General features: G+C 38.6%; 2 protein-coding genes across 3 annotated transcripts in view; both read right to left on the bottom strand.

The window, feature by feature from the left end:
- Nucleotides 1-546: 546 nt before the first annotated feature.
- On the bottom strand, nt 547-20,766 carry TCAIM (T cell activation inhibitor, mitochondrial). 2 transcript variants are annotated; one of them, XM_066193877.1, is made up of 11 exons: nt 20,681-20,766; nt 18,584-18,659; nt 15,357-15,492; nt 14,675-14,828; nt 13,532-13,778; nt 11,794-11,916; nt 9,103-9,200; nt 7,409-7,500; nt 5,171-5,403; nt 4,515-4,646; nt 547-1,162 (listed from the first exon to the last, which is right to left on the bottom strand). In XM_066193877.1, exons 2-11 carry the CDS (start codon nt 18,610-18,612, stop codon nt 937-939), a joined length of 1,470 nt encoding a protein of 489 aa, XP_066049974.1. In that variant the 5' UTR covers nt 18,613-18,659; nt 20,681-20,766; the 3' UTR covers nt 547-936. The 2 variants fall into 2 exon arrangements, with proteins under 2 accessions (XP_066049974.1, XP_066049982.1); XM_066193885.1 differs by lacking the exon at nt 20,681-20,766 and adding an exon at nt 19,939-20,028.
- Nucleotides 20,767-23,035: 2,269 nt separating this feature from the next.
- TOPAZ1 (testis and ovary specific TOPAZ 1) overlaps nt 23,036-27,832 on the bottom strand; it is a 39,512-nt gene continuing 34,715 nt past the window's right edge. The window contains exons 19-21 of the mRNA XM_066193865.1: nt 27,081-27,264; nt 26,245-26,437; nt 23,036-23,644 (exon numbers count right to left, since the gene is read on the bottom strand). Of these exons, the coding sequence (XP_066049962.1) occupies nt 23,561-23,644; nt 26,245-26,437; nt 27,081-27,264 (461 nt within the window). The 3' untranslated portion in view covers nt 23,036-23,560. The remainder of the gene's footprint in view (nt 23,645-26,244; nt 26,438-27,080; nt 27,265-27,832) is intronic.

The following is a 27,832-nucleotide window of genomic DNA, read 5'->3' as shown; positions in this document are numbered from 1 at the left end:
TTGACATGCATTCACACTTTATTTCATTCTTTTTTCAAGAAATAAAATACCAGTAAGGATTCACACATGTGCCATACTGCAAACTCCTTGTTCTTACTGAGAAGTTCTTACTCTTGCAAACAATCCCACACAACTCAGTGCTTCCTTCCCTTAGATGTCACATTAAACTACTCAGGGTTTAAGTGTTGTGTATGGGATTTGCAATCTGTTATAGTGTTAGCAAAGAGGATTGTCGGTATTTATGGAGCAAATGCTGGAAAACAAGAAGAGAATGACATCTGCTTTAAAGTAACCACAGACAGTGTAACTGGCATATTCTGGCATTCTAAGGCAACAATGTTGGACCAGCATGTGAAATTCTGCTGTAGACTCCAAGTTAATGCACTGCTTTCTTCTGCAAAGGAGAAATACTCTGATTTTTTTTCCCCTTGTTTTTTTTTTCTCTAGTTCAGTGATAGGCAGCAATATGAAATGCCGGCATTGCTACCAGGTAACTTCTGTACTTAACTTCTGCATTCAACAAACCCCTTACGACAGCATGTAATGTCTGGCTGGAGTAGCACACTCTTTATTGAAGATGATCTATCTGGTGATATTCATGTATATTAAAAACACACATGAACACTTTTGCAGACTTGCAATTTAATGTATTTTCAGAATTCACTACAAAAATGTGGTAACTCACAACTGTAACCACACACTGAGACTCCTACAGTAGTATGGATAATGTACAGATGTCTTTCCCAGGACTACCAATACTGTGCATTGTGCAAATTGTCTAGGACTGCAATCCTTTCTCAGCAGCAGTTGGAAGAAAATCTGTGAGCTGAATACTGATATCAAAATACAGATTTAAATAATTTACTCTTAAAAACATTCATATTTATAACCTCTTACAGAAAATAAAACAATTCATCTGATTATCAGATACATCCCTCAGTTTTTCCAGTTCCAAGGTATACACAGGTCTCCATCCTGCAGCACAGAGTAGAAATGCGAAATACAAAGGTGCATGCCTTGTAGGTAGGGCAACGATTCCTCCAGCAGCCTCTTACAACAATCTATCATCTGTGCACTGGAAACACTGGGCTCCTTATACAGCCGATCCAAAGAAAATCTTTCCGTGGAAGTACTGATCAGCTCCTTCTCTGTAATCATCATCCTAGCAAATGGAGACAACACAGTGACAAAATTACAGCTGTATCTCTTAAAACCCCCGCTTTGGAATAAGCATTTCAATATATATTGAACATGTATTAGAACAAGAAATACTGAAATCAGTAGACTATATGCATGTAAACAAAAGTGTCAATTCATATACAGCTATGGTGGAGCTGAGATTTTTGCGCAGGTTGATACATGTGTCTATCTCAGAAGTCAGAGTGAACATTCTTCCATGACTATGGGCACCGCATGCCCATGGACTCACATGCCAAAGCTCACGCCATGACATCTTTTTGCTCACTAAGTAACAGGGAAAAACACAAAAAATAAAAATCCTGTGAGGCTCCATTTTTAATGAAAGGAATGAAAATACTTAAATAACACTGGAAGTTTAGGTTTTAAGCATAAAATCATGTTTATAATTACTCTGTCTTAATTCAACCAGTACTCTGTGTGTCATTAAAACAAACAACTGGTAAGTACAGTAAACAGATGCATATTAAGTGTGTTAGTACCTTTCCAGTTGCAGAACTTTGTTGACACGTTTGGACCCAATGACCTTAAAGGCCTTTTCCAACCTAAATGATTCTATGAATTTTGAATCCAAAGATTTTTTTCCTTTACCCCAGAGAAATAAGACACCACGTGGCAAGCGCAAACTACTCAGAAAGTAAGTTAATGTGTAGATTAAATTAAGTCACTGGAGCTGTGACTGATCAACTGATGAAGAGAGTTCAGGTTCAGTCAGCCCCACTAGCTTGGGCACTGTGCCACAGGAACACAGCTGCACTTCCAAGCCAGCCTGGCTGCAGACACAGCACCACTGCTGCCCTACAGCACAGACCCGGTGCTAGACAGGGGAGGAGCTACAAAGCAGCAGCAGCAGCACTGCAATGTGAATCAGCCCAAGCTAAGCACAGACACAGCTACTGAGACAATTTGCCTCACATGAAAATGCTACTGTAAGGCCTTGCCACTACTCTCCAGAGCTCAGGATGGGATCTCTGTGTACTTGCATGGCACTGAGCTCTGCACAAGAGCCCAGCCCACTCTGGCAACCAGCGACGAGCTGAGCCAGTGAGTTAACCTAGAGCAAGCCTGTCCTCTCTATGGACCATTTCCACACCACTTTCCTGAGTGCATTCCCGAACAGACAGGCATCAAGCTTTCCAGGTCTGTGAAATCAAATTCCCTTGAAGGAATTCCAGTTAGCTGGAGAACTGCAGGTTTGTCTTCTGTCACTTGCACAGGGAGGCTTACACCTTTATCACCACACAAATGTGATACTTTATAGAAGCATGGGAAGGAGAATCCTGCATCACTAGAAGACTGACATTATCCACACAGACAACAGAACTTCCTAGAGCAGCAGCGTTTGGATTTCCTTGTGCATTCTGGTCAGAATCACAGCCATTCTATGTTGTTTATTACATGTAAAACATTCAAGTCCATGTGCAAAGTACAGCCAGTACATCTCAATGTTTTTTCCTTTATCTTAGGGGCTTTTTAACCACCACATGAGGCTAAGGAAAATGAGAAGGACATGAATGAGTCCAAGGAAGCATTAAGGGGAAAAGAAGTTTCCAGCTTCGATAAAAGAGGAAATACGACACAGCTACAAAACAAAAGCACAGGTGATACAGAATGACTGTTATGTATTTCCTATCACACAAGAACAAAAGAATGACAAATTAAATCATCAAGCTGTGGATCTGTAAATCACAAAACACCTCCTCCCTTTTTCATATACACATGTCATATGTGATTCAAATATGCAATTTGCTGCCATTGGATATCTGGAGCCACAAAATGCAAAGTGGCTCAAAAAGTAATCCGACAATTAAGAACAGGGAAAATAAAAAGTCTATTGATTGCTATTAACATGAGATAATGTTTCCAGCTTCAAGTATTTTCTCAAGTGCAGTCAGACAGAAACTGGGAAGGAGTATGGAGTAAAAAATCCATCACATTTTTTGCCCCATGCATAAAGCTACTCCATAACCTAATGGATGATGGGGATACATTATGAACCAGTATAGCTGTTTACTGTTTCATACAAACCAGCAATTATCCAGCACACGAGATATGCATCTTGGCTCTTACATTCTTACAACACAGCTGCTTGTACTCTGAGGGCACAGTTTTCCTGGCTTAGTGTCTTTATGAAGTGTGGTAGTGTGAGGTTTTTTGGAGAGTGAGTTACCCAGATGCAAATGCATATATTTGCTACAACATCCCTCCCAAAATCTATACACAATACTTTCCCAGCTGTGACATGTGGACAGTTACACAGAGAACTATTCAGTAGTTACAATTTATATGGCAAAAATCTAATTCCCAAGACGGACTAGGGTTGTGGAAAATTTTTTAAAAAATCATGTTTACTGAAGTCCACCTGCAAAATGTATCTTTCCAAGTAATAAGGTCTTAATAGAGCTAAAACCACAGTGCCTTCAGCAAGACTCATGCCTAAAATAACTTCACAGAAATGTATCTGGATCTATACATCATGTATACACTCACGACACCGTGATAGTTCAACAACTCATTAAAAGCTTTTCAAAGCAGAAAAATAAAGTTGTAGTAATGACCTCTGAAAGGACAAGTACCACCCACTTACCTGTAACAGTATTTTATTAAAAAAACCCCAGTATCTCTACGTCATCCTCAAGGACACAGCATACAAGGTCAAGAACTAACTGTACAGTTCTGCAACTGAGCATGAATTCTACAGAGCATGCCCCTAATATTAAGTATGGTGCTGTAACTCCCTATAATAATCTCTCTAATCTCACTCACACCTGTGAGAGAGTACCCTCAAGCTGTTTCTCTCATCATTCTTCCCCAATTTTCATTTTCTTCGCTTTGTTAGGGACTAATTAATATCAACTAACTGACCAGCAACTAGAAGTAATGATTCTCTAGTTGATCTCAGTTATTTTTAGTTTAGATTTCACTGCTTTTTTGTCACATTTGAATTAACATTAATAAAAATTCTTCCTTTTCTTATTCGTTGAGAAGGTGTTTTCCACCCCTTAGTTGGGGAAGTAATTGTAAAAAAAATTATGCAAATTTGTCTTGTTAAGCAAAGATATTTTACTTCTGAATGAAGTACAGTTGTCTCTACAAGGTGAAGGAGAGTATTTTCTAATAACTGCTTGCATTTGCTATTGCTGGAATTCTTTACTTAGCAAAACCGATGAGCAAAAGCTCTATTTTAGAAACAAAAGGGGTTTTTCCACCAAAAGAGTATGAATACATTCTTTAAGATTCTCCTCCTTCTCCAAATAAAAAACAGGACATACAAAGACTTTAAAGAGCTAAATGTATCAGGTCACACAAATACTTACTCCTCCTTTCTTCTCAAATTCTCTCTTGCTTCCTGTGCTTTGGAAAAAATAAACCACTGAAGAGCTGCTGGATCACAGACTGTTGGGATCATGAAGTGTCCAAATTCATGTAAGCTTGGTGCATATCTGTCACTAATGAAACATGACGGAAGTAAAGAATAAGGTATTATTATTTAATGCAACCATTTATCTATTTATAGAAATTACTTTTAGAAAAAATTCTAAAGATAAAGAATATAAATTAATCACTACCAGAATGATTGGTAAAAAATTATCAAGTTTGGTTCATGAGACTACAGAAATATAGTAAGTAACACTTTTTAAAAATTCCATTTCAAAAGCAAGTGGCAAGAATACTCAAAAAATATAAACACCAGCACAACAGCACAAAACTTTTGATTTAACCCAGCACAACACTGTAAAATAGACATAACTTTGAGTCCAAGTTGAATGAAATTAAGCAGGATTTTCTCCAGTCTGATACCTTCTTAACCCATAAAAATGCACTTAAAACCTTCAGAAAAAAAAAGACTTTGACATAATGAAAACCTGAGACTGTATCACTTTTCTTCTTAGTGAGAGCAATAACCAGTGTTACAAAAAGAAGAAAAGAGTAAAAGTTCTAAAAGAAATCAACCTTCCCTGCCACTACCTACCTTTCCAGAATCATTTGCAAGCCTCGCAGACTGCGAGGATGGAAAGGTAGTCTGCTGTCACGTAGTTTATTATAGAAGGAGTTTAGAGTCTCAAAGTACTCTTCTAGAGTCAACAGAGGTTGCAGTTCTTCAATATATATTACTTGGATGCCTCCCAGGAGTTGGCTTATCCGATCTTCCAAGAGCAGTAGTCTTTTTTGAAGCTTATAATAATTTGGCAGTCTCTCAAAAATCTGTGTGTACACATGAACAAACATTTTCTATGTTACAGAGCTCAAAAGTTAATTCTAATAAATTTAAAAACAACATGAAACCATAAAAGAGACACTTAACAATGCAAACATAGAACCCAATGGGAAAAAATTAAAATCAAAGAATACCATAGGTGAGAAATAGTAAGTATATACATTTTGGGACAAGATATAATCTAACAAGCTTTAAAGTATTTTCTGTATTTGTAACATAAAGGTACCAAAAGGACATAAAAACATGGATGGATGTCCTCTATATATTCCGAAATTAATAGTCTCAGACTTAAAAAAAAAAAAATAAAAAAATAAAAAAAAATATATATATATAAAATCTGATGCCTATATAAAACATTTAGCACCACAGTTATAGTGGTAGAGCTATTCCTTACACAGTAGTCACTACCTACCATCTACCTGCTAATATTATTTTAAAGTAGTTTTCATACCAAAAAAAAAGCTGCTGCTGCAATAAGTCAAGTGATTTCAGAAAAGTATCTTTAGAAACTCAAGAGAACAGTAGTATAGATAGCAGATTGTTCTGATAGGAGATTCAGAATAGCTTCTGGCACAATAAAATTTGGTTCAGCATTTGCATTTGTTACAGAGAAAAACAGCAAAAATCCTTTAAATATTGTGGCTCTGACCAAACATTCTACAGACTGACTTGGACAGTATTCTACTGCTTCCTTCTTCTAGTAATTAGTAAGAAAAAAGTAACAGCACTTGGGACTGCTTTCTAAAATGAGGTAGAAACCAACTCACCAACCTCATCAAGATTTTCAATGACTTTCTGTGCAACATTTCACATGCTCTGTAGTGCATTTTAAAAAAAAAGGCTTTTGATTTCAAGTTCAAATATGTAACAGTCTTTTGTCATCCCAAGCAAATACCATCACTACAACTAACTACACACATTATTCCTGCATGGCATTTTGTGTGGCTTTATGATGCCTTTGGAAAAACCTGCAGCAAAGGTAAGAAAGATGAAGCATTTATCTTTTCAATGAAGTCAGTGCTTATTTTAGTATAATCAGAACACTTTTACTGCAACGACTATCAACACTCTCAAATCTCCAAGTTTTCTATTAAATTCTAGTTTCTCAGTTTAAATTCTTAGTAAATTGTTCACACTAACAAGCCATGGTTTGTTTTCCCCCCTCAGTGAAACATATATAGGCAAAAATTCAAAGCATCACCAAAAAAAGAAGATTGAGTGTTAACTTTTCATATTATTCACTAACTGGAATACAGAAATAGAATATTCTCATACTTTAGCAGGGTGAAATTCCCAACTATGAAATTCCACCAATAATCCCCTTTACAAAGAAGTATTTTTTGACAGATCTATCAGGATGTTTTAGTAACCAAGATTAAAGAAAAATTCCTCAAGTGACATGTTGATATTGCTACATATTTAGTTTTTGGTCCTTTGCATACAATGCTATCATTTAGGATGTCAGAAAGCTTATCAGCTCTGAACTTTACACAAGCAGCAGCAGAGTTGACATAGTCACTAAAGATAAAATTCTGCAACATCCACATTAGCTGCCTAAAAGAACAAAATGGAATGACAGGGTTAGTTAGTAGTCATTGACTGAAATGATCAGTTCACAGCTTCCTTTACATCTCATATTTACAAACGATTGGAATAAAATCCAATCATGGGACTGAGCTCTTTATGGATCACAAAGTATTCTGCCAGGACTCACTCCACAGACTGGAACACTGCATGACAGATTAGTTTTCTTTATGTCTAATCAGAAGTAGTACTGACTTACTAATGAAAGCAAAGATCTAGCAAAGACTGTTGTTAGTAACGGCACACACAGGATTAAATTTCAAATGCAGTGTACACCATTATGCTAAACACATTAGCTAAGTGTTTGCTTAAATCATTCATCAGTTATCTGCACCTATTAATATTTTTGTTATAGTTTAAAAAAGGCTATCACAACAAGGGGCATTTTAATTTAATTTGAAACCTTACTTTGGTCCAGTGATGGTGAACATCCATGGTCCCCAGCATGATGTGACCTGCTGCGCTCATACCCGAACGGTCTGTAAATACCACCGTGCGTCCTGGAGATCCAACAAAGCTCTTTACTAATTGGGGTTACTGCGATCATTCCTACAACTACTGAAGACTTAACTAGGCTGCTAACATGTCACAAGCAATGTATTTCTGTAGCACAAATGCATGTGAGCAGGTGCTTGTGTTATCCTCAGCCTTTTGAATGATTCTCGAAAAGTCCAGTTCAAGAATTTTTTTCATACAAACCTGACGCAGTATTTTCCTTCTCTCTGTTTGAACTTGATAGATTTTTATTTACTTGCAATTTTTTCTTATGACTGCTTTTAAAATGTGAGAAAATCTCATCAGAGAGGATATTCAAAGAATCTGTACAAATCATGTATAAAGCACATGCTATATGCTTGAAGCATATACAACGTAAAAGTTGGTCAAGTAACTGTTAGTAAGGCCATTCAACTCTATTTCAGAACTCTCAGTTTCAGAACAACTCACATGCAAGCTGTAAGAAACACTTGCACATTATGTTTTCATTCTTTTTAAAAATAGAGACAACATAAAAGGCTAATTCTAGGTGGATTTCTAGGGGGATACATCAGTTTTGAGTGTGAGTGTGTTTTTTTAAGTTGAGTACAAAGATCCTCAAGAATTCTTTAGGGTAAAAGCACAGGCAACTATTTATCAAAATAAGCTTCCACAAAAGCCTTCAGTGTGATGTATTAATCTACAAGACAAGGCTTAAGTAGAAGCTCTTGCTCTCAGAAATCAGTTTTCCAAAATCCCAAAGAAAGAGCAACACTGACTTAAAGGCACCTTATACCCTAAGGCAACATTAACTGTACTTGTATAATTACTGACAGGTATTTATCCAGTGCATTATTAAATATCTTCAAAGATGGAGACTACAACAGGTTCACAAGACAGACTTCTCTAACACTTTCAATCTTTAGCATGCTCAGGAAAAGAAACTAATTTGAAATCTGATACAATTTAAAACTACTATTCACTATCCTTCCCACTCTGTCTTTTGGCAAAGGATTAGGTGAACCCTCAAATGAAAGCCACTCAAAACTGATTTATCTGCAGACAGGCATAAAATGTGGAACTACAATTAGAGGAAACAGCTACTGCCACAGGTCAAACAGCTGTATGAGAAGAATGATAGGTCAAGCTTACAGAATATTTTAGTTTTTCCTGAGAAAATACTGACTTTAATATAGTTATTTTATGGAACACACATGAGAAAAGAAAGCAGTAGCATTTTAAAGGTATTCTGGTAATTCCTCGTTAGGGTTAGAGACCTACTCACATTTTTGTCTTGCATCTACCATGGGCAACAATCTATTGCTACCTCCACCCTTTGAGAGGTTCAGTTTAGATTTTTTACTTTCACTGCTAATATTAAGTATTTATGAAGAAGTAAACTAGAAGCTGAGTGCAGTGAATAAACTCTAAGGAAAAGTAAAGTGTTTAAAAAACACCCAGTAGCTTTAAATGTAAGTTCTCCCTAGCTTTTCAGTAAGCCTGTTGAGTTTGTTTTGGCAGCTACCAAAAGAATTTGTAAAAAGAACTAGAGCCCTTGTCACAGAAGACCTGTGCTCATTTCTGAATCAATACTGTATGAGGATATATGAAACAAGCAACAGAAATACCTTTAACATTCTCTAATATTTCAGGTCGCTGTTGGACCAAGCGACCCAGACTGTGTAGCTGGCTACAGCGGTGAGCAATGCCCCAGCTTCTCTGCCACCTAAATAAAAGTGTAATTGAAAGCATTTAATCCTCAATATTATTTAAAAAAAAAAAATCATGGTAGTTGAGATGCAGCTCAAAGTCTTATAACACAAGCAAAACAGCACCCCAACAGCAATAAAGGCAAAGGCTACTCAAAAGCTGTCCATGTCATTTGCTTTTTCAACTGATGAAAAGCCTAAATAAAATTCCAGTGCTTCTTGAAGTGAGTCCCAAAAAACAAACAAAGAAAACCAACACCAGGAAAAATAAATATAAAACCAGGCAGACAGAACTTTCCCCCAATAAGAAAGGGGTTAGTAAGAGAACAGCACCAGACAACCCAGTATTTGGTTTGGTCATGGAGCATGCAGTTTGTTTGGACACTGTGTAATGTTTGGCCAGAGGAGCAAATACAGTATGTACGGACATTGTCTTATTTTTTTTTTTTTTTTGGTTCCTAGCCCAAAGCATTACTGTGATTCCAATGCAAAGCTGCTATGTATTATTCATATTTTACAGTGGAGTAGTTTTTGTTACACCATACAGGAGTCAGGTGTTACCTTGTTGGCTTTAATACACATAGTTCTGACATCTTTTCCATCACAGACTGATCAGACTGATCGCTAATCAAATTTCAAAAATTATCCAAATTGTGAAGCTGTCCCAATGTATTGAAAAAATACACCTTTTACAGACTTTTAGTTGATATAAAACTGTCTCAAAGTGGAAAATTCCTATTCCTTTATTGTACTGTGTCTGGAATTTAGTTAGTTTTCTTCATAACACCCATATTTTATATTTTATTAACAGTGATCACAACACAACAATATTTTGGCTATTGTGCAGTGCTGGCACAACATCCAGGTCTTCACTTTTTCTTCCCACTCTGCCCCCCACCATCAGCAAGTAGGCTGGGGTGGGCAAGATGCTGTGAGGGGACACAGCCAGGCTGGGTGACTTCTACTAACCAAAGGGATATTCCAGACCATGTGTCATATTCAACAAAAAATGCTGAGGGAAAGGAGAAGGAAGGGGACCCTCACGGTTACAGTGTCTATCTCCCCAAGCAAGCATTACACATGCTGAGGCCCAACTTCCCAGAAGTGGCTAAACACCTGCCCATCAATGGGGAACAGAGAATTAATTTCTCCTTTTGTTTTGCTTGAACTCACAGTTTTGCTTCCCTTCAGCTATTAAACTTCTACCTTAATCCACAAATTTTCTTGCTTGTGCTCCTCCTGTTTCGTTCCTCCCATTCCACTGGGGGTGTATGAACAAGTGGTTGTGTGGGTACTCAGCCGCAGGCTGGGGTCACTCACATCATCTCATTTAGGGAAACCTAACTGGCAAAACCTCACTCTTTGGGATGCAGAGAACAGCACTATGCCACAGCACTTGTGAGGCAATTTAATCAAATACAAGTAATTCAAATAATTATTTGCTGTTACCTAGCAATATCACTCTGCTTTCAGCAGTACCAGATGGGAGCAGAAAAAGGTGGCCATTTCTTCATCTGTCCTAAACTTATACAAGAAATAAAGCCAGTGACCCACTTATTTTTCAAATCTCTGTGAACACTAGCACAAGGCTCCAGAATCACAAGTAATAGTGTCCTATTAAGATACTGGCTTTTCAGATTTCCAATACTCACATTCTTTTCTGAATTATAACAACGTAATTCATGGAGGATTAATAATTCTTTATGGAACACAATAATTTTAATGTATTTTAGAAGCACAAACTATTTAAGAAAATTAATATAAGCCATGAATAAAACCAAACGATGCACTAATACTGAAGACTGCTTCAGAATGTTAAAAACCCTCACCATAGCACAGTTACAGAGTGTTAGAAATTGTGTTCAAAAAACCTGGCTTCATCTTAAAGGAAACCAGGGTCTTTTGCAGGGTGAAAGGATAAAAGCATGATTTTAGAAGCTCCAACTCTCTCTTTCATGGTTAAAAAAATAGAACCTAACAGACTAGCCCTTGAAATAATCCCCCAAAGTTTCTTCTTCCATTTGTGAATACCTTCACTGCCACTTTTCCCACCTAGAATATCTCACCTCACAGCATCCTCACTCAAAGGCATAAAAATTAAAAAAGGATGGCAAATTATTTTCTGGAAAATATTCTGAAGAATCAAGATCTCCAACTGCACTCAGATCTTTCAAACAAACAACTCTCCTCTGGTGAGAAACTAAACACCAGAAGAAAGAACATTGTTATTAAGCATTCACAGGATGTCATTATGTACCATGTGCAAAGTTGCATTTCACTGCTGGTCTAGTTACCTTTGTAGATATTAATTTGAATTCAGGAAATCCAATTTTAACCAGCAAAACATCCAAACTTAACACATACACACCAGTTCTATTTCTGTGTTTGCCTCAACTGGAGTCTACCTTTTCAGTTACAAACAGAAGGTCTCTGGGAGCAGACTGTAACAGAAGAATACTTCTAGAAAAATACTCAGTGCAGTAACACTTCTTCAAATATGAAATATAGCTGTTTTGGTGAAAAAAGCTTTTAAAGTTCATAGCATAGTATTAGACAACACTTCCTTGCCTTGCTTGTCTTAATCCAAATTCAACTGATCTAATTAATTACCTGATATCTGAGAGCTGGAGTTCATGAGAGAGTTCAATTTTTAAACGTTCTAATTCTTTTCTAAGCGGCAAACTCTTTTTCAGCTTTTTTACTGCACTTGCTTCATTATCATCTAGCCAGGACCTGAAAAAGGAGGAAAAACACTCAACAGTAGAAGCATGCTGCTGTATTATGTAAGCAGTACAGGTAACACAACTCTTACTGATAATGTGTTTCAAGTCAAATTATCAGGTAAAGGGATTTTTGAAAAATAGAGGATAGAAGATGAAATTGCTAAACGCTTCACGCTAAGATGTCTACAGAAGAAACCCTGGCACTTATTGTCTTTGGAGGGGAATAAGAAAACAAACAATCAAAAACACTGACAGTTTTAAAACTGTAAGACTTGAATGTGTGTGTAAAAGGCATAAAACAACAGATCAGTTGACTTCAGGGGAAATCTTCAGAACTCTGTGATTTAAGGAGTTTCCACACATGTGTCTTTAAAAAAACCCCAAACAAACCCAAACACATCAAAACCTAACCAAAAACCCCCAAACAAAGCGATCATAGTAGACTATCAAATATGTGAGGTGGCACTAAAGGGCTAACTTAGGTAACCTTTACAGAGCTGACATGAACATAGATTAAACAGGTCAAAGTTTTATAGGTTTTTTGCCAATAATCCCAACCAGACAAACATGACTCTTTGAGTACATCAAAAATTTCAGAAGGGGATTCTGTTTCTAGGAAAATGTTACTTTTTAAGAGATTTAGCCTTTGTTCATAGTACAAACTAATTTTCATACTCTAACTTTTGCAAACAAGTAGTTCCATTCTCATTTGTATTTGAAGTAAAAAAATTCAAACTCAAGTAAAAAGGGAGGCCTGATGCCAGCTATGTATTAAAACAAGACAGTTAATATGTAACTGTATAACCTTGTAAATGTATAAAAAAAAGTAAAAATATTCACTAGAATGTTAAATCTCAGTTAAGTGTTTTATAATTGTGTATATTACAGTAGTTGTATTTGTGAGGTGGTAAGCAGGACAAGGGGCACACTTTGCTCTGAAGGTTCTTCCAGCAGAGCTCTGCACTCATTTCAAATGGCACCTAAATCTCACTGTTACAAGAAGTTTTTCAAGGCCCCAAAATGTGCGTGACCCAAAATGAGCACATACAATTTTTTTATACCACCAACTTTACTACAAAACATGCTACATGTAATGCAAGTCCAGCATTTATAACAACATTGACTTAAATATTAAGGTTTTCCTGTTGAACAATACATGAGAAGCACAACACTAAGATACCATGCACATTAAAACCTTTTAACCTTAGTTTTCATGTATTATCTCCCACCCTCAACAGAATGTGATGATATAGGTACAATAAAGATAACCATGTAAGTTTGTGTCACAGAAGTCCTATAAGAGGTAATGAGCTATTTGGAGCAAGTGGAGCCCCTGTCTCCTTTTGAATTGCCACCAATATTCCACAAATCTGAAAAACTAGATCAACCAAAACTTGATTGACCAAACATGACTGCTGGGCAAACAGACAAGAACGCTTCAGCTTTGCTGGCACTGTAGTTATTCCAGGAGCTCATTTGAACTCTAATTATAAAAACCATGGCAAACATGTTGGACAATGAAGTTTTGTATTGTTCAGCGTTTACTGCCTAGATTTAAAAAACTCAGCATTAGAACAACACCAATTTAGGTTTCAAAATTTCAGTTCAATGAAAGCATTACATACAGTAAAGTTGTTTCCACTCTCTGGGCTTGCTCTAGTTCCTCCTCAGGATCCTTGAATCCAGTAAATGAATAATAAGTCTTATCCCATTTGATAGGTCTGTTCACTGTGCTTTTTGCTTCCTTGTGGGGCTGAGAGTTCACATTCAAACTCTGAACATGCTCTGTAGACAAACTGCAGGAGTTGAGAATATCTAATACTGTGCTCAGGAGATCCCGAGTGTGTAATGTAAAACTGACTGCTCGAAACCCTGTAAAAACAAGTATATTTAATTAAAGCAATGTAAAATGCATTCCCTTTTCTTTCCTCTTACACAAGAAGCTAAACAAGGCACAGATAGCTGGAAATTATGATGATACTGTTATTTCAATACTCACTGCAAAATTCAAATGCAGTTTAACTATGTCCCATCACTTGGCTACTGGGCTTCATTTCCCTAATTAGGAAGTGAGCTTTAGACTCAAGAACTTCCAGTTCAAGTGTTATGTTAAGGAGACCAGACATAACATTACCATTCTCTTCAAAAACAGCATGATTTTATTTTCTAGCATGAGGGTCCGTCACAATTCGCTTAAGTGTTTTGAGTGTCAGGACATAGAATGTAAAACTCTTCTGTCAGGTAAGGCGTATTGGTACTGGAGACAAATACGTAGAATAAAGTGAATCAAAAGCAACATTCCAAATTTGGCAATATTTTTTGTAGTCTCAAAGAGAAGAGACAATGAAGTAAATTGAAACTTCAGATATTATACAGCTTCTGCTTAGAGAATGAGTTCCTACTGATTCTACAAGTGCCCTGACATTGTGTGCTATACACGAACTGCAATGAGGACAAGGATCCAACTGCTGCTCCAGTTAAACATGGCAATGGTATTAAAAGCAGAAGTATTATCATTTACATCTACCTTTTTTACTTCCTTGTACTGTAACCTGACCTCAGGGCTGTAATGTCTCATTCTTTCAAGGCTTTTTAAAGCTTAAGATGTTTAATTACTTGGGATGGTCCCACCTGCCTCATCTAATACAGATTTTCACGGTTTGACAGGATTTTATTCAGTTGAAAAGTTATTATGACTGCACAAGGCTAAGCAATGGTCTCAAGGAATCTCAATACAGGAAGATACATTCTACACACTATAAAAGCACCTGAAGCACTGAAGGACTCCTGAACATTAGAAGAGTTTGGTTCTCTTTCTCTTACATAAAAAGTAAGCTGAGTTGGCTTAAATGAACGAAATCCTGGTTTCTGTAGGTTCTCCAAGTACCCATTTAGCCTCTTCAGAGAGTTTTCGTTTACTTCCTGTTTTAAAACAAAAACAAACAAAAATTACAGATGATGAATTTGGCCATTTTTCATCTAAAATTTCTTAATCTTACATGCAGAATTAGGTTTCACAAAATGTCAGTTGCTTTTATCAAGTAATAATATGGTTCGTATTTCCAGCATTTATAATTGCCTTGCACGAATAAATTTGTACAGTGTACATTTGTGTACATTCCAAAACCCACTGGCTTTCAAACTTAAAGAAATTCATTGATTCAAATATAATGCACAGCATTTCAAAGGGATAAAGTCAAATGTATTATAAATTAGCCTGGAGGGATTCAGTATTTTCTTTAGAACAATTAGAAAAAATTATTAACAAATAAGGGACTTTTAAGGGACCTATCCTTGCTAAAAATTAAGGAAATGCATCTTTTTGTTCTCTGGTACCAAACATAATAAATTCTAACATTATTTTCATCTCTCTGACAGCAGGAAAACGAGAAAATTTCCATCCTTGGTATATGAAGTATTTACAAAGAAAGCATACTGAAGTATTTTTACCCTCTCTTTGGGATGCTGGCCAAAGAAATCTGGATGTACAGCAAAATAGAAAGGTCTGAGAGCATTGATGGCATCAGCGCCTGACAAAGTTCTTGACTGAAGAACACACTGCAGCAATATCTTGTCCAGACACAACCTAACAAAGCAGTAAAATGTTTATGTATGATGCTACCCATCAAGTGACAAACTGATACAATTACATTAAAATGTGACAGGAGGGAGTAAACATTCATAGTTGCAAGTACAATAATTTAAAACTGGAGAATTTAAATTAGGAGTCTGAATTCTGGATCTTTCCCCTTGGGATTAACAAAGCTGTGTTTTGACAGTGCCAATCCAACAGTTTTGAGGAATGGTAGATGCTAATGGTTAAGTAAGACATGTAAATAAGTACAGGAACTTCTACTTTCTCAAATATGCCCCAAATAAAAATTCTCCAGGCAAGCAATTCAAATTAAAAACACTGGCTTTAGTGGTATTTTTCGTAGCCACTGCTGAAGCTGCTCTTAGGAGCTAACCCTTAGATACCTCTGAACCTGTAAGTTAAAAAGTCAAACACAGTATTTTTCAAGCAGTGCCAAAATAATATTAAATTTTACCCAGGAATAAAAATCACAATTCAGTGAAAAGAAACTCTGTATTAGTTTCTGAGCTCCATACTTGTGTCCATTTAAAAAAAAAATCTACTTTCCTGAACATAGAAAACATCAAGTAAAAAGACAGTACTTTTTGTCCTTTCATTGTCACCGAATTACAAGAAACCAGCACTAAAAGAAATTTAATGGTAGAAGATTCTCAGTTCTGTAATGAGCACACTTGTGCAACAAAAGACTGAAATGGAAAGAAAAACCAAGTTCTGCATTAAAAACCACCAAAATATTCTGCCACAGCTCAAAGGTAATATTCAGGTTCAACAAACTAAGAAGCAAGAGAGCATATTAACATATATATAACAGCGAGAAAACTGAATTGGGAGATATACAACCATAGGTTTCTCCTTCAGCTGATTTCACAAGCTAACAAATTCAACAGGCCAATTTCAGTAATCAACATTCATTTGAGTTTGCTAATCAGAAGGGCAGGGATTCTGATCTGTTCAGCAGTACAATGCAGCTTCACTCCTCACAGTATCATTCAAACTGCAACCCCCAAAGAGGAAAATATATGGCAGATTAGAGACAAAGCTGCTTCCAACTCACGTAAAATTAATAGCTTTATTAATAATAGTTAGCAGGATTGTTTCACAGAGAGCTGTTTGTCCAGCATCCTAGACCAAATAATCATCCTGGACACAGAAACATGAGACTCTCAACTGCTATCATTAATTCTAAAAAATCCAAAAAAATCCCCAAATTTTTGCTCAGACAATAAGCAGACAGTTTTATTTTGGCAAATGATAAATGACAACATTGGAGCTGTCAAGCAGAAGCAGTGACCCATACTTTACCTTTTTCCTGTCAACCTTCCCAGCTCTTCAATTAGAAACATGAAAGCAATGAAGACTAATTTTTTCTGCCTAAGAGGTGGGCAAATATTTAATCAGCAAATCTTAAAAGTCAGCTTGCTGAAAACAGAAGTTATTGTAGAAAAGTGGGACAAAAACCTCATGATGTAACAAGGCCAATGGAATTCCAAATCTGTTATGACTTAAAAACAATTTTCATGCATGTGGATGAAATGTGAGTAAAAAAAAAGAAAAAAGATAAAATATATTACTGGCAAACACTTCTACCTCCTTGTTGGCTGCATCTCAGAGACTCTAAGACTAGGACTAGTCATCACTACAGCCCATGATCCAGCTCAAAACAGCAGGAGAAGGTGAAGTACCACAGCAATATAATGTTATTAGGGAGGGTGAAAGCTCTTAATGACAAAATCACAGCACAGTTGCCCAGTGATGCAGGAAAAACACCTCTATTAGACTAGGCAAGACAGGAAGCAAAGCACTCTGGATAAAAGTCCACCTGGTCATAGGCTTTACCATTTTGGACCTGGAAGCACCAAAATAATTCTTGCCCAGAAAAAAAATAGGAAATTTTTCTCTTTTTTTGGGCAGCAAGTAGACACAAAACAGTAAAAGGAAAAAAAAAATTCCAGCAAAGGAAAAAAGTAAACTAACCAGTTACCCTTCCGATTGCAGTTGACTGCTATTCAAGAAACTCACATCCCCCTAGACCAAGCTGCTAGGAGGAAGAGGAGCTCTGTTCACCTTATTTGTACACCATTTCCCACATCCACTCTCAAGCTACACTGCATGATGTTTCCAGTTATTCAGAAAGAAAGTTCAACATACCTGGAAACCATTAATCATAAAATTCCATCTGATATTCTACATGAGAAATGGCCAACTATGGCTAACTTTAGTTCCCTTGTTTTGTATCTAAACAACACTGTCATGCTAGAAGGAAGGCTCAGGATTCCAGCCAAAAGTCTATTTTGAACTTGCTTAAAAGAGAAATGCTCAAAGGCCAAAATTAGTCTGCGTGACAGAAGGAAGAACTCATTCACTGAAGGTGAAAGACAGAACTCTGAGGCATCTTTCAAGTGAAGTGACAAAGTGAGTAAATTAAAATGGATTTTGAGGGAGAAAAGGCAAGAAAGATGTTTATGGCTTCCCTCACAAGGACCAAAGATTGTTCCAAGAGCTTCATTTAGATCTGAAGAGCAGAGAAAGGCTTCATATTAAAATCAAGGTCACAACCACCGTGAGGACAGCGTCTCCACGACATGAAACACAATCTCTACTAGAACACATTATGCAATCATACCCCAAGACTGATTTAATTTATTGGTTAAATAATTCCTTTCAATTCCCTTTTTGTTCCCATCTCTCCAAAGTTCTACTTTTTGGCGTACAGCTTTGGCACTGAAAAGCTCTGGTAAATTAAGCTCAGAGTTACAGACTTACATATTTTGAAGCACTAAGCTTTAATAACTCAATAACGCAGTAATATATTGGATATCATATTCATATTCCTCCTAATTAAGCCATTTTAAACCCCTTGTTTTGTTAAGAGCCTTTTTAATGTCTCACTTGAGGACAGGCATATGGCTTTGGAGGATTTTCAACTGTGGATGCTCTGCTGAAAGCTTCAAGCTGGAAAGATGAGAATGTCAAAGAAATAAGCATGAAACAAAAAAACCAAACCAGTTTCACAAAAATGCAAGTCATAAGCAAACACTGAAACATATGCCAAAGGTAAAATTAGGTCAGTAAGATGCCATACCTTCTCACGGTTCTCAAGCAGCAAAACATTGCAACAACTTAATGGTTGAGCCAAATTCCAGCCATCCACTAACTCACTTAAGGAAAAAAAGGAAAAAAAAAATCCCTTTTAGAAATGGACATGGATAATTTCCCATTATTTACTAGTGTATTTTCTAAACCTTGGGTGACAACTTTTGAAGTCACAATAGTAATATAAAATTGAGCAACCACACATAAAACCTAAAGCTTTGCGTAAGAAAGCTTTCAGTCTCCTCTACTAACAGTGAGTCTCGTCAGTATTAAGAGTTGTTAAGATCTTGAAAAGAGTTATTAAGATCTTCATTTGAGAATGAACATTTAAAAGCACTCCAGTTAGGGAAAAAGATTTCCTAAGAATTTAAAAAGCAAACAAATAGAAGCTTTCTTTAAGCACTAACACATGGAATTCCATGTAAACTTTTACTAAGTCCTACACGCAAACAAATACTAATACTTTAAAACACATGCGCCAACTACTTTATGGGAGGCTAATAAAAAACCAGGGGGAAAAACACTGTCATACAACAATGCCTGGAAATCTTTATCAAAGGTTTGCTGATATTCATAAAAATGAATTAGCAATTCCCTCCAGTAACTTCTGCACTAGGCAACTATAGGTTAGAGTTTGCCAACAGGAGACAAATCACTTAGCATATGTCAGAGTGCAAAAATACACCTAATTATTAGGGATTATGAGGTAAGCTCCCTATTGGCAATGTTTTCAAGCGTTTTTTTTTAAATACACTTTGCACTTATCAAAACAGCATGCCTCTTATATATGCTGTTTTAAAGAACCCAAGACGAACAGCTATCAGAGAAACATCATCCGTGTTCTGATATAGCATGACACTTCCTATGCCGACTTTGCAAAACACTTGGAAGTTTCAGAAGTGCATATTACTAATACAAATACACTTAACCAGGAACCTTAATTTTTAGTCGAGGCGGACAGTGGGAGGAAAAAAAACCACTGAGCTAAATATTCCCAAAACATTTGATAATTTTTGTCTTCTGATCTTCAGATAGGTAGGCAAAACAGTAATCATGTGGTTTTCACTGTCTGTAACAACAATCCTAATCATAAATTAAATACGTTAACAAGCTCTCTGGTCATAAACCAGTTTTCCCTCACTGCAGTTTTAGCTTCAGGCATTTGGGCAGAGGATGGAAAAAACTCAACAATCTCACTTAATCCGCGGTGACGCTTTATATAACCAGACAAAAGCATCATTGTTTCTTGCTTTAAATGCTCTATTAACTGCTTGGAAATCGGTACACTGCTTAGCTGAAAAACAAAACTTCCTGGGTTCGACTCAGTTTCACCTGCAAACCCACCTCAAAGACAACCCCGCTGAAACACACACAAAAAAAGAATTATGCCGCAGGAGCCTTTGGCACCCCGACGTCGCAGACGGCTGCCAGCCCCCAGCTCCTGTCTGCTCCAGGTGTTTACCTACACTTGAGGCAGCGTGGAGAAAACAGCGTGAAAATCAACAAGATGACAGCGCTCAGAAAAACAAGCTCGGGTGAACGTGACTCGCTCACTGCTTGAAAGGAAATCAGCTGCAATGGTCCGACCACTAATAATTTTAACTACTGAAAGCAGAGCGCTGGTAGAATTCGCTTTAAGATCCACTAAAGGCAAGGTCCTCCCCGAGGGCGGCAGAGCTGACCGCGATCTGGCTCGCGGGCCTTTGGCAGCCTCAGGAACAAGCCGCGGGATAAGGAGCCGCCGATGCCGGGCCGGGCCGGGCCGGGCCGGGCCGGGCCGGGCCGGGCCGAGCCGAGCCGAGCCGAGCCCCGGGGCCGCGCGTGCCCGCGCGCACGTACCGCCACGCGCCTGCCAGCGCACGGGCGGCCCCCGGTCCCCGCCCCGCCGGAGGGCTCCGAGCGACGCGGCCCGGCCCGGTTTCAAAGCAGACTCCCCCACACACCGCCCGGGCTCGGCCTCGCACAGTCCTCCAGCCGCCGTCCGAGCGGACCCCCCGCGCAGGTGGGGCGGTGGGCCGCGCTGCCTTCCCTCATGCCCTCCCCTCGGGGAGAGCCGCGCCGAGGGCCCCCGCCCGGCCCCGCTTACCGCCGCGGCCGGACGGCGCCCGCCGGGGCTCGGCCCCATCGCCCCCGCCGACGGCCCTGAAGGGGGCGGGGCCGGGGGATTCCCGCCGGGGGCGGGGCCGGCGCGCGCCTGCGCTCCCGCCCCCTGGCGGCTCCTCCGCTGAGAGGCCGCTCTGGGCGGGCGCGGCTCTCCCCGCCCCGGCCCCGCCCCCGGCGCCAGGCGCGCGCCCCGCGGATCCCGCCCCAAGGGCGCCTGAGGGAAGAGACCCCTTCCCACTCCAGAGGCTGCTGCGCCCGTCAGCGCTGCTACGCCTGCAGCCGCTCCTCACGGGCACAGAAGGGGAAAACCCCGACAGAAGGAGTGCCTGCCCTTTTGCGGAGGGAATGGGAGCAATTTAGCCAAATGCCTGTGTGCGCTTCACGTCGCCTTTTCTGCAGAAAGAACACACCAAATAGGCGAAGAACCAGGCGTGAACTCTGCAGTCCCAAAGGGAATGCAAGAGCTGCTTTCCTGCAGCTACACAGAATCAGTTAGCTTGGAAAAGATCTCTGAGATCATCGAGTACAACCTGTGACCGAACACCACCCGGCCACTAGAACACGGCACTGAGTGTCACGTCCAGTCTCTCCTTAAACACCTCCAGGGACGGTGGCTCCACCACCTCCTTGGGCAGCCCATTCCAGTGTCTAATCACTCTTTCTGTGAAGTAACTCGTCCAATTGTCCAACGTAAACATCCCCTGGCACAGCTTAAGACTATGTCTTAAGTTAGTAATGCTCGATGTACACATACATTTACACACCCGTTTTTCTTCCAAGGTAGTTGATGTCAAAATGCAGCTGATACAGGGACATGGAACCTGGGAGCAAAAATGTCTATTGCTGCCAGCGTTCGAGAACAAAAGAACATTAACTGTTAGGGATTGGAGTTATTTGCATGTCATCTATTGCATTTCCAGCCAGAAAAGGTTAAAAAGAGAACTGTCAAGGTTTAGGAACTATCTGTAGTTCAGTGAAGCCTTAAATCAAGTTAACAATCTCACAGCCCTTGGGGGATTTTTATAATTTCCATAATGTGCAACGTGTTTTTCGCTTCCCAATAGAAGCCAATCAGTTATGTAAGCAAATTGGCTGGACAATTATGCAAATGAAAAAATAAATTTAATTGGCTGAACAGAAAAGCGTGCTGTTTGTTTCACCTGGAATTTATTTTAACTCCCTGAGGAATAAAATAAATTTGGAGAGGTCATCTGCAAGTGCCATTGCCAGATACCAGCTTTACTGCTTAGGGTGCACATTTTCAAACTGAACACCCTCATCCTGCCCCAGCCCAGGAATTCATGCTTTTTAGCTAAGTCTCAACATTTATTCTGCTGATGGCTTTATCTGGGCACAATATTCCCTATCCATACCCAGGCCACATCCCACTAGCTCAGCAAGAGCTGCACAGATTTCCAAAGGGAAAGCTTGTTTTATACCAAATAAAATTATCATCTGAAAAAGTTTGTATTTTGAGGTCTTGAGCCCTAACGGAGAATTTTAAACATTCTTGCTTCTTAACTCTAAGTTCTACAAGTGGCAATTGGAACTGTTTCGTCCTTGCTGTTTGTTTCTGTTTTCCTCCTTAGCCAAAGATCAAAAATTACCATCAGTTTCTCCTATCATATGCAATGGTCCAGAACTCTGAGAAAATCATGTCAGTATCATTCTGATACTTCACATCACTCTAGTAATTAAAAAAAAAAAAAAAAGTTAAAAAAAAGTTAAAAAAAAAAGGTTATGCAGGAGTTAAGACTGAAAATATAGAGCTGGATTTGCAAAAAAAAAAAAAACCAAACCTAAAAACCAAAACCCTCCAATAAAACCACAAAGACTCAAGATGCATCTGGAGAATGTGAAAGGACAAGAAATGTGAATAATTGCTTTTACTGTGGCTAAATTTTACTAAGCAAATTTAATTTTACTACTTCTCCTCAAGTGAAGCTCTCACTAACATCCATTTGAATTCTTCAGTGAACTGAGCACAGCCTGTAACCTTGGCTGTAGCTGGCACTTCCAGTTAAAGCTGGAAGCTGGCCATCACCACAGCTGGGAGTTTCAGCCCAATTTATTCATGAGCATTTGCTACATTGTGTGCTCTGGTGTGGTGAAGAACTGCACAGTCTGACTGATTTCACACTTTCTTAACCTCCTCATGCAGCGTGTCATTCTCTAGTGGTTACAAGATATTAAGCTCTCCACATCTACTTTGCTGCTTGACTATCTTGTTGCATATCTAAAGAGTGTTAATTACAGAAGTATGAACAGAATTAAATAATTTAATGACAAGACGGACTCATATTTTGAATGCTTTATATAAATATTAAAAAACGTTTATTAACAACAACTCCTCCAAAAATGCTCTCCCCTCCCACCATCATTGTTCTCACCTCTGTGCCACGTTTTGAAACTCTCAAAATTATCAATATATTGAAATGAAATTGTGGTTAAGTCTTCCAAACCACATTATCCTGTCATTGTTACAAGAAACTGTCCACACCCAACAAAAATAATCTTTCCAAGATAGCGTAATCAGTGAAAACTGAAGAAAGATTTTCACAGAGGGCATTTCTCACACATCTATCAACATACTGAAGGACAGCACTGAGTAGACAGCATTGTCTACTCCAAAGTACTGAGCACAGCACAGGGAAGTTTTTACCTGCACATTTTTCCGTCTCTTTCTGCAACCAGGTAAACATGCATTTTATTTCCTATATGAAAAATGATACCAAATAAGCTGTTCAATATCAAACATCAAAGTTCTTTCAGCTTAACTTACACTAGGAGAAAGCAAAAATACAGATATTGTCTACTGAGTGGCTGGCTCTGCAAAACTGCATTGCCTCCATTGTACTTAACTTTATTCTTCAGGGTATTTTTTCCATCTTTCCAGGCTTGTTCTCATTCCACAGTGGAGTTTTGTCCTGTTTGGCATATGCAATTTCTGTTATCAAAATACCGAGAATGTTATTCAAGAAACTTTTCCAGCCTTCTGATACACATCAAAATGACGAGATTTGCACCGTATTTCACGTGGACCCAGACAGAACAAAAATGTGAAACACAGGACTTAACAACAAAGTTGTTTCCATTGCCCACTGGTTTATCATGGTGGTACAGGGAGAGACACTATATTGACACAAACACCAGAAGCCTCAGTTGTAACAAAACTTCTGAGCAACGATGTGAGGAGCTTGCTTTGCTTGTTAATATAAAACATTAAGATTACATCCTATCAGCTGAAGGTGACACTCAGGAGATGGAGCCAGAACATTGCAAAAATTTTACACAGTTCCAAGTTAAGCTTGAAGGTCAATGATTAACCTCTGTCTGAAAAATAAAGCAACATTTGGAGTTTTGTTCTGGGGATGACCTAAGGGAAAATTCAAGGTTGCTTATAGAGGAAAAAATTCTGCTGTCTCTAGAACATCCAAAGTTTTGAAGCCATACAGATTACAAAGAGAATTTTGTCCTTCTGTGTCTGTCAAACACACTAATAGCCACATCGGGTACCACTCACAGAAATATGGGATTTAGCTGAGGGTCAGATAGCCTCTGTCTAATTCCAAGGGAGATTAAGCCACAAAGGATCTTACAAGAAGTAATTAGCAAAAACTACTTTGTCTCTTACTACCAGTTTTAGTTTGTCGGAACCTTCTAAAATTGCTCTTTTCCCTAATGTTGGAGTGGCTGCAGGAGCATCAGTTTAGATCCCTCACCTGAAATCTGATTACTTCTTACCCAGCCTTTCAGCTACTGGGAAGCAAAATCAGCAGAATCCGGTTGGATTTGACCAGGTGGATACCCTAACAAATGGCAGAGCCACCTTCTTGAATGTGAAGGGGCGGAACCCAAAGTCTGTTTGGACCAGTGCCAACTGTACTCTTAAGACTGAGGTGAACGGCTCCTACAGAAATGCCATCTGGTACCATTCACACTGGATCTACCATTTTTTACAAGGCAGACAGACGATCCCTACAGAAGAATGATACCCAGTGAAAAGACAAGAACCTCTATCCTAGCATTTTTCTGTAGGAGGAAAGTGGTGATCTTGGTGGTCACTAGATTCAATCCTCTCTCTTCCAGTAGCAACTCCCTAACAGATTGGATGAGAAGTGGTATTGACCAGGACCTGGCCCTGAGGAGGTCAAGAATCCAACAACTGACAATCAGATTAATGGCATAAACTCCAAGACTGGAGTGGCAACCTCCTCCAAAGAGAAAAGCCCCTGACACCAAAACCCTCCACACAACCATCCAGTACTAAGGTCATGACAGCTTTCATGATTTAAGCTGCAAAGAACACATGCAATAATGCTGCAGGAACTGGGAAGAGACTTGTGCTACCCCAAAGGAGAGACATTTTTCAAACACTGGGGTCCTGTGCCACCATTTTGATCTCACTTATGATAGAACAGCCTAAAACCTCATGAACTTCTATACCCAAAAGAGCTTAAGTGTTCAGAAAAAAAGGCTTTAAAAGGGATGGAGAGCAGGACCAAAAGAGCTGTATTATTGTCAAGTTTGTGAAGGTTGGTGCTGGAGATCCAAACTAACAACACTACGAAAGTGGTGAGCTCAGTAAGTACCAACTTTGACAGAGGCAAATTACTTTGACAGTATTGTTCTGCCATGAGAGGCTTTCTGGTACTAAATGTCTGGTTCTTCTTACTCAGGCTGTAGAGTGTGACTTGAGCAACTCATGCTCTGAATATGATTGGTTTTCAGGTGGAAAAAAAGCAGAAATCCTGAAGAAACAGGAATGGTGGAAGAAGCTTGCTACAAGTCTCCATCTCATCATGCAGTTGGCAGAAGCTAAAAGATGGGCAAACCCATCTCACTCTAAGACCACAATCAAGGGAGAAAGCAAATTTTCCTTTTCAGTGGAAGTATCCATATATACAAATGTGAAACCATACACAAGCTATTATCTATATCAAATAAATATCTAATTAAATTATCAACTAAACCTTCAGCTGTGAGCAACGTGTGTAGGCTCTCAGTTCTGTGAAGAAAGGTATCCTAAGTCAGGCATGTCTCAGGTGCTTTTGAAGTTATTTTATTCTCAGTGCTTTCTCTTGGGCTTTTGGAGCAAAGAAATTAAGATCTAAGGTGCAAACAGTTGGGACAGTGACCTCACAAGTTACCGTGAGGCAGACGAAAGGAAACAGGTATTACTACTACAGACCATGAATGAATGTGGAAAATGTCTCACTCAAGAACAGTAGATGCACTCAACCAAGGCACTTTTATCTATGCTTATACTACACTTGTATGATTACCTGCTGGGAGAGACAAGCTAAGTGCTAATTGTAAGAATGGAGAATGTAGGCTCTGAGGCTGCAGCTTCCTCATTATCTGGTGATGCCATTGCAAAATATCCATATAAGTCAGTGTGACAGTTTATATGGTAAGGGGAAAAAATTACTGTTTCTGAGCTACTGTCTGCATTATCATCAACATAGTATTTAAAACCACAACTCGAGTTTGAAACCTTGCTGTAAATCAGTGGGAACTATTTAATAACTACTGAAACAGCCAGACCTTCTCAGCCCATTTCATATTCTCCTGAAGCCATTTTAGAGCAGATGAATAGTCCAGGCTGAAAACTTCTTCCATATTAACATTCATTGTCATATGCTTAAGAAAAAGCTTTGGATCAGATAAATGAGCCGCTTGGATCAGCCTCTCCACTGCCCCGAGATAGGCACTGTTGTTCTGAACTGCATCTTCAGATCTGTAAGGGAATTTTAACAAATGTAAAATTAGGTGCCATACAGGCACAGTATCACTTGCCCAACACTTTGTACTGGCAGGAAAACTGCAAAAACATTAAAATAATGCCTTGTATTTTTCACAGATAAATATTATGCTAATTTCTAGACAGATTACATTATTGTTCTGAAGAATTAAAAAGTTATAGAAAGTGTATTTTTAATTAATGGTAATGAAAAGTAATAGGTTTTAACACCAGTACAAAGTAGCTCTGCAATATTCACAGCACACTTCATGAAAAAAAAGTCTCTGGGCTGGAAAATTCAGTGAAGGAATACAAACCATTTAATGAACTGAATATAGCAAGAATTCATGTACATGCTTGAATCCACAAGGTTTACTCAGTTTTGGCACATAATCACTTCTGGAACAAGGCTGTGGCTAAGTGACATGCCTACATTTTTTGCAAGAACAGAACTTACTGTTTAAGAAAACAAACAGATATACAGTAGCATATACATGGTAACGAGACTAAAAACTTCTCATTATCCAAGGAACAAAATGAAGAGGTGTATTCTTTGGGAAGGATAAGGAAAACAAGATCTATTACTTACATGATCACATGAACAAATACAATTAAAAGGGTACATATCTGACAAACAAACCTTTTCAGTATTATTTGAAGTGGCAGACTAGTAGTCCTTGGACTTTGAATATCACTGGCATTTGAAACAAGAAATATTTCAATGGTCAACAGCATCTCAACTTCAGACAGGTAAGATGGAATGTTCAGAAGTTTGTGATATAAATTTCCCTGCAGCTCTGGGTAGCAACCCAGTGATAAAGCATCTGAGAGTAAATGCAGAAACATGAGGAATTAGGATTACCAATACTAAAAATCGATCTGTTTTCTTCTGGGTCGAAAAACCCCAACCCTAAACCCTTAATGGATTTTACTATTTCACCTATGAAATGGCCTGATTGCGAACATAGCACACAGCATTCATGTGTAATACTCACAGTGGTAAAATGTTTGAATTTTTTTTTTAACGTGAGTTTTATCAGCTGTGATTAAAAAGCTCTGTCAGAAGTCTGACACACTTGGGACACCAAGTGTGTGATAACACAAGGACAATTTAGGCATGTCAGACAGAAGATTAAATCATGGTCAAAGTGAGAGAACGTTTGAACAGCATCTCCTGCTTTGTTCCCCTATCTTCTGTCAAGTGATCCCAACAACCCAACATACACAGCATTTCAGGGGAAAAAAAACCAAAAAACAAAAGATGAGGAAAACCAATCATTTCAATGTTACCAAAACCAAATATCCATCCCAGAAAGGATGGACTCTTAAAGCAGTCTGGTAACCTCAACAATTCTAAGACAATTGAACAGTAAATAATGTGACAGTGCCTAG

This window comes from Chamaea fasciata, unplaced genomic scaffold (assembly GCF_029207755.1).
Source record: "Chamaea fasciata isolate MVZ Bird 193981 ecotype frontalis unplaced genomic scaffold, bChaFas1.0.hap1 SCAF_1, whole genome shotgun sequence".
Classification (NCBI taxonomy): Eukaryota; Metazoa; Chordata; class Aves; order Passeriformes; family Sylviidae; genus Chamaea; species Chamaea fasciata.
The sequence above is the reverse complement of the archived record's forward strand: the minus strand, read 5'-3'. Positions and strand labels throughout refer to the sequence as shown.